The sequence below is a fragment of the Molossus molossus genome, unplaced genomic scaffold (genome assembly GCF_014108415.1).
Source record: "Molossus molossus isolate mMolMol1 unplaced genomic scaffold, mMolMol1.p scaffold_m16_p_13, whole genome shotgun sequence".
Classification (NCBI taxonomy): domain Eukaryota; kingdom Metazoa; phylum Chordata; class Mammalia; order Chiroptera; family Molossidae; genus Molossus; species Molossus molossus.
The window spans coordinates 52,638,438-52,650,565 of NW_023425348.1; the positions used below are offsets into that span (position 1 = coordinate 52,638,438).

At 40.0% G+C, this 12,128-nt stretch overlaps 1 protein-coding gene across 3 annotated transcripts in view; it reads right to left on the reverse strand.

Moving 5' to 3' along the window:
* Positions 1 to 12,128, reverse strand: part of DENND5A (DENN domain containing 5A) — a 111,250-nt gene that overhangs the window by 41,111 nt on the left and 58,011 nt on the right. For all 3 annotated transcript variants that reach the window (XM_036258062.1, XM_036258061.1, XM_036258063.1), the window contains exon 5: positions 9,279 to 9,466. In XM_036258062.1, coding sequence (XP_036113955.1) covers positions 9,279 to 9,466 — 188 coding nt within the window. The remainder of the gene's footprint in view (positions 1 to 9,278; positions 9,467 to 12,128) is intronic.

A 12,128-nucleotide genomic window follows, 5' to 3' on the forward strand; every position in this document is an offset into this window, starting at 1 on the left:
CAGTAGTAAAAGAAATACTAAGAGTAAGTCAGAAAGTCCTGGTTCCAGACCTGACTGGCACTATCTCCCTATATGACCCCGAGCATACCATTCTCTCTTTCTGAGCCTGTCCTGCTTTGTAAGATTTAATGGCTGGTCATGACGCTTTCTGTGCTTCCTTCTGGCTTTAAGATTGATTCTGGATAGAGAGACAGCACTCTCATACACTGATGGTGAGGTGGGTAACAAGAACAATTTGATGATATCTATCTATCCTTATTTTATGGGGGGGAGGGGGGGAGCTAGCATAGAGATGTTAAGTAACTTATCCAAAGTCACATAGCTAGTAAGTAGGAGAGCTGGGATTTGAACTCAGCTTACCTGACTTCAGTCATACCCTCAAGCTCGTAATCATCCATATTCTTTCCCTTAGTGGTCTTTTATATTTCTTGTTCAATTTAACTGAAATATTTTATAGTTCCTGTCCCTGTTGGAATTTTCTTGCAGCTATAAATTAGAAATGCCTCTCTCTTTTTTATATTTTTCTTATGACAATGAACCTGCTCTAGCTAAGAGAGCTGTTTCTTTCATTGCACTGAATTATTAAATGTTTAAAAATTTGTCTGTGTCATTCATATAATAGAAATATTACCTATATCACAGGTTTGTTTTGAGGATTATAAAACAATAAATGTCAAAGACTTAGCACAGTGCTGGGTCCACAGTACATAACAAATGTTAATTAACATTATTAATGTGAAATATAAAACTTCAATAAATGGATATATATATACAGCATTACTAGATAGGAAAATTCCAAAATAAAAGATACTAATGTTGGTATCATCAGATTTCTTATTTTTGCCACTAAAATGGGTGAGTTTAATTTATACCTGTAATTGTTAGTGAATTTTTTAAATATGTTTTTATTAATGTTTTTTAGAGAGAGAGGAGGGGGGAGAGACACAGAAATATTGATGTGAGAGAAATATTGATCGGCTGCCTCCTGCACACCCCCAACTGAGGATCGAGGCCACAACCCGGGCATGTGCCCTGACTTCTCAGTCCATGGGACAACACTCAGTCCACTGAGCCACACCAGCCAGGCACTAGTGAAATTTTTAAATGTGTAGGTTTTATACAATACCTTTCATGTTTTTAACCCATTTTTCTATTGGGTTACTCATCATCTTTCTTACTGATTTATAGGAGTTCTTTATTATCTGCTGATGCGGACTCTTTGTAGGTTATGTGTGTTACACATATGTTCTCACAGTTTTTATCTTATCTTTTCATTTTAAGATGTCCTTTTCTTAATTTATAAAATCAAATTTATTAATCTTTTATTTTATGGATAGTGCTTTCATTTTTTTAATGTGTTTTTTAGATTCTTTTTTAGAGAGAGAGGAAGGGTGAGATAGAAATATCGACAGGAGAGAGTTATATTGATTGGCTGCCTCCTGCACACCCCCTAATGGGGATCAAGCCTGCAACCCAGGCACATGTCCTGACTAGGAATCCAACAGAGACCTCACAGTCCATGGGACAACACTCAACCCACTGAGCCACACTGGCCGGACTATGGATAGTGCTTTCTCTATCCTGTTTACAAAGTCCCTGCCCAGAGGTCAGAATAGTATTTATTAATATTTTCTTCCAGAAGATTTAAGTTTTGCTTTTAACGTTTAACTTCTTAATCCATCTCAACTTATTTCATTATGGTGTGAGGTACGGGTCCTTTTCTACTACTTTCCCCTACAAACAAGCAATTTTTCCAGCTCTGTTATGAAGTAGGTCCTCCTCTGACATGGTGGCTCTATTATATAACAAAATGCTGGTCCACTGACCCTTTTGTTTATCCCTTAAGAACAATTAAGTCTTGCATTCTAAAAGAAAAGGCAGAAGGATAACATAAGTCCAGCTTAATATAACTATTCCACAAACTCTCAATCTACTAAAAGCGCATGTTTTAACATTTCCATGCATGCATTCATTCAATAAACATTTGCTCAATGCATAAATTACTCTTCCAACCAATCTATAACTAAAAAAGATAACTTTCCCAGTATTTCCCAGATAACTTATCCAGTATTCAAAGATTAGAAGAAGAATCACTTTAAATTTCCTCACTAGATAACAACTTTAAGCCCTGCCTAATAAGTGATTAAGACCTAAAAATAGGCTGTATTTGTTTATTCCTGTAAGACTTTAAAATTATAAATGCTTTCAGATCAAGTCATTTAAAAAGGTAGTAACGACAGAATTAAATGATCTAGTCATGAAGATCACCTGCCTGACTCCTAAGCCCTTTCTATAGAGCTAATATAACAAAGCTCTGTGACCTACCAGAGGAACACAATGTATTTACCCCATCGGTTCTCCTCTCTTTAGAAGAAATTAAAAAAGCAGTTTGTGCAATAGGAAGCACAGAGGTAACTAAAAATAACTGCATCCGCTCAACTATGCTTGCTTGGCTTTTCTCCCAATGCTGTGAGCCAAATACATTCGTCTGTAAAGAATTTTATGTACTCCAAATGCTATAACCACATATTGAAAATATGTTCCTGATCAGAGATGGTTAGAGGAGAGAGAGCAGTTTAAGCACACTTCAGAGATGGGCTGGAGTAAGATAGGAGCCTCTGAGTAGATATCACTAGCCATTCTTTGCAGAGTTTGGCTAAAGGAGGTAAGGATAAGGCAAAGTAAAAAAAGGAGGCCATTCAATTACTAGGCTCATAGAATAGCCTCATGCTGTTTCCTGCCAGCACACGGAGGGTTCTGATAAACAAAAGCCCACTTCGAACTCCTCATGCACCCCTTTTGCAGGCCAACTCCTGCAAAACAGTTTGGCGAACAAGAAGTAGTCTGGAAGAGGCACTAAAGTCAAGTGATTGGTTTCCCTCAGTTAACCTACTGCCTTGTTGGGAAAGGCCATCAGAAAGAAGACTTAACTGCTCTGAGGTAGGGACCACATGGATCTCTCAAATCCCAAAATCTGTCCCAAATCTCTTCCTGCAGGAGATCACAATGCCCTTTCCCAGCCCTAAATTCCTGACACCAAATCAAAGCCAGCCTCATCCCGTTGTCTATCTATCTCCATGTTATTCATTGAAGGAAAGCCCCACACACAAATAACTGGGGAAAGATATTGAAGGGGTATCCCGAAAAAGGAGGGGAAACTGTAGGAAAGAAGTGCCCAAGATAGAAAGAAGTAACACCCAGTTCTTTACTCTTATATCCTCTGCTTGCTTCCCCTGACATAGCTGTGGACAAACGGCCTCCTTCCTGAACTCAGACAAAAGAGAAGCACAGGACAAAGGCAGCCCAGCACTCTCACTTGCTCAGAAAGAGCTGAGCTCATGTATTGGTGTAAACAGAAACAAAGGGCTTTTCAGACTTCTGATGCCCAAAGATGGAGCAGCAACTGATGAATTCTGGTATAGAGGATCAGGGAATGTACACTCTCTATCCCTCTAGATCAGTGGTTCTCAACCTTCCTAATGCCACAACCCTTTAATACAGTTCCTCATGTTGTGGTGACCCCAACCATAAAATTATTTTCGTTCCTACTTCGTAACTGTAATTTTGCTACTGTTATGAATCAACATCGGAAATAGGTGTTTTCCGATGGTCTTAGGCGACCCCTGTGAAAGGGTCGTGTGACCCCCAAAGGGGTCGTGACCCACAGGTTGAGAAGAGCTGCTCTAGATAGTCTCTTTTACAGATAAAGCTTGCCCTACCCCAGTACTCCAATAATGCCCTCCTGCACAAGCCCAGGTGAGTTTTCCCAGTACTGCCTCAAAGCTTCCTTCTAGCAGCATAAAGATACCACAGGATGCCCACCAAAATGTTTAAAGTAGTTATCTTTGGGTGATTTTTAAATATTTTCTTTATTTATTTTTGGAGAGAAAAGAAGGGAAAGAGAGAGATAGAAACATAGATGACATAAAACATTGATTGGCTGCCTCCAGCACGCCCCCCACTGGGGATTGGGCCCACAACCTGGGCATGTGCCCTGACTGGGAATCGAACTGGTGACCTCTTGGTGCACAGGTTTATGCTCAACCACTGAGCTACACCGGCTGGGCTAGATGATAAATTCTGAAGTAATTTTTACTTTATTCTTTACGTTTTTGTGCACTCTTTGAATTTTTTACTATAAATGTATAATTCATGAGACATCCCAAAGTTGTCTTTCAGAGATACTATCATTCTCCATTCATTATGTGTACCCATGGGGACTATCCCAGAGGTTATCTGCTAAAAATCAATGTAGAGCTCTGGCCAGTTTGGCTCAGCAGTTAAAGCATCAGTCCGTGAACCAAAGAGTCCCGGGTTCGGTTCCCGTAAGGGCACATACCTCGGTTGCAGTTTGTCCCTAGCCCCAGATGGGGCCATGTGGGTGGCAACCAGTCAATGTGTCTCTCTCACATTGATGTTTTTCTCTCTCTCTCTCTCCCTCCCACCCTATTTAAAGATAAAAAAAAAACAATGTAGAAAATATCCAGCTTTGAAACTGCCATCTGGATGAAGTGAGACTCTGAAACCCTTTAATTGCTTATTAAGTACAGACTGTATTCTGTAAGTATTCTACAGTCCCAATGTCACCACTCCTTCCCAAATAGACCATAAGGAGAGTCAAAAAATGCAGCGATAGGAAATACTGCAAAAATGAAGGCCCCAATATCCCAGAATAGCATGAACTTTCAGGTTTCTCAAACAACCTATGGTTTCTCAAACAATCCTGCTAAGAAAACTGCTGACATCTTGCAGTCCTTTCATACAAACACATATATGAAGCACAGAAAATGATGCTGAGAGATCCTACAAGGAATAGAACGTGCCCCAAGTATATAGCAAGTTAATGCCAAAGATTAAAATAAAACTGACAAATCTGACTTCCTGCCTAGTGACCTATTTATTAGATTATGCATGTAGCATGCCTTTTTGGCTTTGCAACTTCAAGCATTTTTGTTGTTATTCTTATTTTGACTTTACAAAATTATAATTAGGTTTACTAGGAAGAGATGTCAATATTTTTTTAATATGTTTTCATTGATTTTCTTTTAGAGAGAAAGGAAGGAAGAGTGAGAAAAATCAATGAGAGAAACATCAATATGCTGCCTCCTGCATGCCCCCTACTGGGATCAAGCCTATAACCCAGACATGTCCCCTGACAGGGAATTGAACCGGGGCCTCTCAGTCCATGAGACGATGCTCAATCCACTGAGCCACAATGGCCGGGCAAAATATCAATATTAAATATGCATTTGTTTAGAACAAATAACAAAAAGCTTCTCATTCTCCATTCTTTGGTATCTATGCTTCATATATATTTATCAGTACAGTAGACAAATACACATGAAAAACCCAATACTCCAACTCAATGGTTTTCTTCATCATTTAGATCTTTTCTACCTTAATTAATCTGGTCCCATCCCAAATAGCACAAAGCTCTAGAAGAATCAGAGGAGCAAAAGAGGCAGACATAAAAAACAGCTACAAAGAACACATTTTGAAAACCACCTGAAATCAAGCTGAATAAAAGTCCTACAACTACAAAATTAAAGAAGTCACATCAAGACTGGCTCCAGTGTGGGGGAGACACAGCTTGAAAGGTACCAGAGACACACCAACAAGAACTGAGTTGTTTGGCAATGGGGCGAGAGCTGGAGAGACAGCTTTCTCCCAGCCAGATGTGCTGGTGGAGGCCACTGTTCCTTTGGTGAGTCCTTCCCCCACAGGGCAGTCAGATGTGCACCATATCTGGAACTCCAGCAACCTGGCTCACACTGTTTGCCCCACCATGGTGATTCCCTGAGGCACTGCCCCACCTAACTTTCAGGCCCACCCAAGCTGTTTCCAATGGCTTTACCACTGGATTGGCCTGTCTTGGCTCTTCAGATTTCCCTAAATTCTCTCAAACAAACAGCACCTGGCCTCAGCGAGCCCCATACCTCTAGCTACGTGGCGCCACGTCTGGCATTAGAAACAGCCAGCCTTGGTTCACAGCCTGGCTTTACCTGGGCACTTCCAAGACCAGCACAAGAAGTAGACATCTGTAGATCGCTTTATAGTTTATGCCTGGTGGTCCCAGGTAGAACACAGGCAGAGGCTGACCTTGCCCCAGAGCCAGCACACCCAGTAGACAGCTTCAAATCACATCGAAGTACCACCACCCAACCACCTCCACAAGTGACACACTCAAGGAGTGGTTTCAGTGGGTACCAGAGCCCTGCTGAAGTAAGTCTTGCTCTGTGTGGTGGGCCCTGCAGAGCTGATCTTCCAAGGTAGTCAGAGGTCAGTGGTCAGTGGGCACAGCTGATCAGCCTGATCAGCCTGAGTAAATCCCTCCCATTGATGTACCAACAGCAATCAAGACTCAATTACAACAGAAGGGTGGACAGTCCACACAAGGGGTGCACCTCGAGGGCCCAGCTGGGGTGATCAGGAAGGCTATGCTACTGGACCCTAAAAGACTCCTACAACAACAGGCCACCCTAGGAAGCCTAGGACACATAGCAACTCTACCTAATACATAGAAACAAACACAGGGAGGCAGCCAAAATGAGGAGACAAAGAAACATGTCCCAAATGAAAGAACAGAACTCCAGGAAAAGAACTAAACAAAATGAAGATAAGCAATCTAACAGATGCAGAGTTCAAAACACTGCTTATAATGATGCTCAATGAACTTAGTGAGAATGTCAAGGAACTTAGTGAGAACCTCAAGAGCATAAAAAAGGACCAGTCTAAAATGAAGAATGCACTGACCAAAATAAAGAATAATTTACAGGGAATCAATAGTAGAGTAGGTGAAGCTAAGAAGCAAACTATCAATTTGGAATATAAGGAAGCAAAAACACCCAATGAGAACAAAGAATTTTTAACAATGAGAATAGTGTAAGGATCCTCTGGGACAACTTCAAGCATACCAACATTTGCATCATGGGGGTGCCAGAAGGAGAAGAGAGAGAGAAAGAAACTGAAAACCTATTTGAAAAAATAATGACAGAAAACTTCCCTAACTTGGTGAAGGAAACAGACATACAAATCCAGGAAGCACAGAGAATCCCAAACAAGATGAACCCAAAGAGGTATACACCAAGACATATCCATCATCAAAATGCAAAAGGTTAAAAACAAAGAGAGAATCTTAAAAACAGCAAGAGAAAAGCAATTAGTTACCTCCAAAGGCACTCCCACAAGACTGTCAGCTGATTTCTCAAAAGAAACTTTGCAGGCCCAAAGGAAGTGGCAAGAAATATTTCAAGTGATGAAAAGCAAGGACCTACAACCAAGATTACTCTAACCCGCAAAGCTGTCATTTAGAATCAACGGCCATATAAAGAGTTTCCAAGACAAGAAAAAGCTAAAGGAGTTTCACCACCAAACCAGCATTATATGAAATGTTGAAGGGTCTTCTTGAAGAAGATAAAAAATATGAACAATAAAATAGCAATAAATACACATCTATCAACAATTGAATCTACAAACAAAATGAGCAAGCAGAACAGAAACAGACTTATAGATAAAGAATTTTTCGTTGGTTGCCAGATGAGAGGAGGTAAGGGGGATGGGTGAAAAAGATGAAGGGCTTAAGAAGTACAAATTGGTTGTTAGACTGACAAACCTCAAAAGGAAGTGGGGAGGTGGGGCAGGAAGAGAGAAACCAAAGAACTTATATGCATATATGCATAACCAATAGACACAGACAATAGAGTGTGGAAGGCAGGAGTGGGGTGGGAGTGGGGAGGAGAGAGTCAAGGGGGCACATCTGTACATTTAACAATAAAGATAAGTTGTTTTAAAAAGAACACATTTTAATTCTAAAACTAAAGAAGAAAAAGAGTAACGAGATGCATTTGACTATACTTTAAATATTATAAATGTGATCTAATTATCAGCGGTTTCATCAACCATGCTGCCCAGACATGCCTAACAAAACAAATGCTGCTAAAATCCAATGCTACAAGAATACTCTCTTCTTTGGAGGTCCCCTTACTCATATTCTTCAATTAAACCCCAAATATCTTCCTCCCAAAACAAAATTCTGATAGAGAGAGGAAAGAATCATGTTGACACCAGTGTATGTATATTCCAAAGTATTCTTTCCAGGCCTTCCAATGTCTAAGAAAGTCAAGAAAGCCCTTCCCCCAGCTAGTACCACACTAGTCACAAAAAATGACCTAAAGAGATAGACCAGTTCAACTAATAATTCTAAAAAAATTAAAAATAAAACAATCTTATTTCTAATCATGCTTTAAATCTATTTAGAATGGAGTATAAAGTAAACATATAAATACATATTTTTAATCATTCTTTTGGTATTTAAAACAATAGGAAAGAGGAGCAGGCCACCTCACATCAAGAGAAGAAAAGCATTCTCTCAAGGCCTTCCTATATTGAACAAGGAAAGTTTTCAAAGCTGACTCAGTACCACAAGAATCCCAATGATCTAGTCAACTTTTACAGATCAACTGTGGCCTGTAAAAGAAAACCACCCATTTATCCATCTGACTACAGTAGTTATAAAATTATATTTTGTGGATTTCCTTAAAATAAAGGGGTGGAAGATAGAGAAATAAAATATAGTGTAAAATATAACATATAGTAACTGTTGAAGCTGGGCACTGAGAACATATAGATTCCTATGCTACTCTTCTGTGTGTGTTTATAGTTTTATATAATAAAAAGAGTTTCAAATAAGTATCTTTAAAAGTGTGTAAAATACTGTGTTTGGAAAACTGTATGAAAAAGGCAATTCACAATTGTATAAACACAGAGATTACAATACATATGTCAGGTGATAAAGATGACCAGTTTTTCTGGAGTAACATAAACTGAGCTAAATGTTCATTGATTTTACTTTTTTCCTGGAAAGTTATTAATGTTCCCCAAAATAAAAGAAAATAAACTTGGTGACACCACAGTGGGCATATCCCAAAACCTTCTCTTCCAATCCCAGACTGGGGCCAGGGGTATCAGTACTCAAGCTCCACATTTCTCTCATGTTTTTGTTGTTGTTAATCCTCACCCAAGGATATTTTTTTCCATTGATTTTTAGAGTGGAAGGGAAGGAATGGGGGGAGAGAAAGAAAGAAAGACAGACAGACAGACATCGATATGGAGACACATCAATTGGTTGCCTCCCACACTGCACATGCCCTGACAAGGTTGGGGCCGGGGATTGAACCTGCAACCCAGGCATGTGCCCTTGACCAGAAATCGAACCAGTGACCTTTTGGTGCATGGGCCAACACTCTAACCACTGGGCACACAGGCCAGGGCTCTCTCACCTCTTGAGGCAGCTCCAGCTTTGACCGGTCATCCAGGCCATTGGAATGCAAGCCCATCAGGTATGGAACAGGAGCATCTAAGAAATGTAGGAGAGAAGCCGGGAGAATAGGGACATAGACATGCTGCCACTGGAAAGGAAACATGAGAGCTGTAATTGTCTCCGCCACAGTCATCAGTCTCTGGTAATCTAGGTCAAAACAAAAACACACACAAACCAGTAAAAAACGAGGCACTTCCTTCTCAAATAGTAAGTTAAAATCACAATTTCACATTTAGAAAAGATCAGAATAAACTTCAGCAAGGGAATGCACAAACTATGATTCCCTAGTGGGTGTCAGAGACCTCAATGGATCACAAGTTAAAATATACCCTCCCAGCCCTGGCTGGATTGGCTCAGCGGTTAGTGTGTTGGCCTGCAGACCAGAGAGTCCTGGGTTCGGTTCCTGCTAAGAGCACATACCTTGGTTGCGGTTTGTCCCCGGCCCTGATTGGGGTCATGTGGGTGGCAGCCACTCAATGTGTCTCTCTCACATCGATGTTTCTCTCTCTCTCTTCCTCCCTCTCTCCCTCCCACTCTATCTAAAGATAAATGCAAAGAAAAATGTCCTTGGGTGAGGATAAAAAATAATAATAATACCCTCCCATATACAGGTCTCTGCTCATAATAAAATTTAGTATGAAAATATAATAAAAATAATAAATAGCACCTTGCTATACCAGAATGTTAACAGAATGTTAAGCAGATTCTCTTGAACAGAACTGAAATGAAAAGAAAAGGAACAGTAGTTTGAGTCTCTGTTCAGCATGAAGCCCAAAGAGGCTTTTTTACCACTCAGATATGTGTGCATTCTCTAAGGAGCTGCAACCTTACTTGAATGAGAACAATACAAATGGGTTATTTTAATACGCCCCTAGAATTTGAAAGACTCACAAGACAGACTTTCATGGCTCAAAACTTATTCTAGGTCAGAGATAGTATGGAGGGAAAGACTTATGCTCAAAGTTTAGCTCTTCTTCACAATACAATTTCTAGACCTGTTTTATTTTTTAAAATGAGTAATAAATACATTGGCAAAGCCAATAAAATAGACCAGTTAAAATCAAAACTAAAAAAATTACTATTCACAAATGGTATGTCCTTTTTCAGGCAAAAAGGAACATAAAAAAATAATCTGAGTAATATCCTTCTGGAATGGCTGGCTTCAGATGACCTTTCATAAGGGTTAAAGTTGTTTCATGTTCTAAAAACCCACCCCACTATTTAAACAAATCACAACTTGGTTCATAAAGGAGTTATAAGTAACAAAAAGCTTTCCAGCCTAGCCAGTGTGGCTCAGTGGTTGAGCGTCAACCCATGCACTGAGAGGTTGCAGGTTCAATTCCTGGTCAGGGCACATGCCCAGGTTCTAGGCCCAATCCCCATTGGGGGGCATGCAGGAGGTAGCCAGCCAATCAATGTTCTCTCTCACTGATGTTTCTATCTCTCTCTTCCTCTCCCTTCCTCTCTAATATCAATAAACAAACAAAAAATTTTTTCAGCCTTTCTGTGATACCTCAGTTCCATAGGGCATCCGTACAACTCTGGTTATCTGCTTTTTCCTGAAATTCTTGTGCTCTATTATTACTCTAATAATTATTATTTGGAAGAATTCTAATGACTCTCCAGATGAGACCTCAATTCTTATATTTCCAGCTCTTTTTTATAGATATGGATGTCTGTAAATAATCTATTCAAGCAATAATCTTGAAAATCTTAGGCATCATAAGAATTTATTTTAAAATTAAAAATTAAGCCCTGGCCGGTTTGGCTCAGCGGTTAGAGCGTCGGCCTGCGGTACAGAGAGACCCGGGTTCGGTTCCCGCTAAGGGCACGTACCTCGGTTGCAGTTTGTCCCCGGCCCTGGTTGGTCGTGCGGGTGGCAACCACTCGATGTGTCCCTTCACATCGATGTTTCTCTCTCTCTCTCTTCCTCTCTCTCCCTCCCGCTCTGTCTGAACAAAAAATGCAAAAATGTCCTCGGGTGAGGATAAAAAAAATAATAATAAAATTAAAAATTAAGACAAACCAAAAGAATGTAAAAGCACAGAAAACCTTCAAGTGATATTTAAAGCTGGTCTAGTTTTACTATGTTCCAACACTGGCTCTTAAACACATATTTGAATAAATATCACACTGAATAACCGCACTCTCTTTTCAGTGTGCACACACACACATACCTTTTCTGGATTAAAAAAAAAGGGGGGGGGGTAGAATGTACAGAGGCCTTTTCAATCATGAAAAAAAAATCAAAAAGCTTTCTCTTTCTCTTACCCAAAGTCAAGAAAGCAGGTGCTTTATGTGGCTGGAATTCCTGACACGTCTGCTCAAGGACAGTAACATCTCACAGAGGACCAACTGATACTCTGAGTAAAGGAGTCCCTGAAATGCCTTTGTCATGAGGCTCCTTGGCACCAGCTACAGTGTCTGTGAACATCTCCTCTATAATCATAAAACGGCATGCTAGAGTCTGAAGAAAGGGGCTTTCTCTGCTCCATAAAAGCAGGTTTTTCAATAGTAGAGAAGTCTAGTTCTGATTTTTCCTTACTCTTCTGGATGAAACTAATCTAGTATCTGAAACTCAGCCCACTTATTTCTGCTACAGTGGATAACTTTATTTGCCTCAGATTGAAATCTCTGAAGAATTCCTTGTGATGCCCTTGAAATTGTGGACTTGTTAGAAACAAAACGTTTTTGGGTGTGAGAGGTAATCTCTTTCAAAGCTGAACAGCTTTCAATGTATGTGGTTTGGCTTTATAGATACTAGGAATTTGGAATTTTATAGCCTTTCTGATCTGTGTGAGTTGTGGGT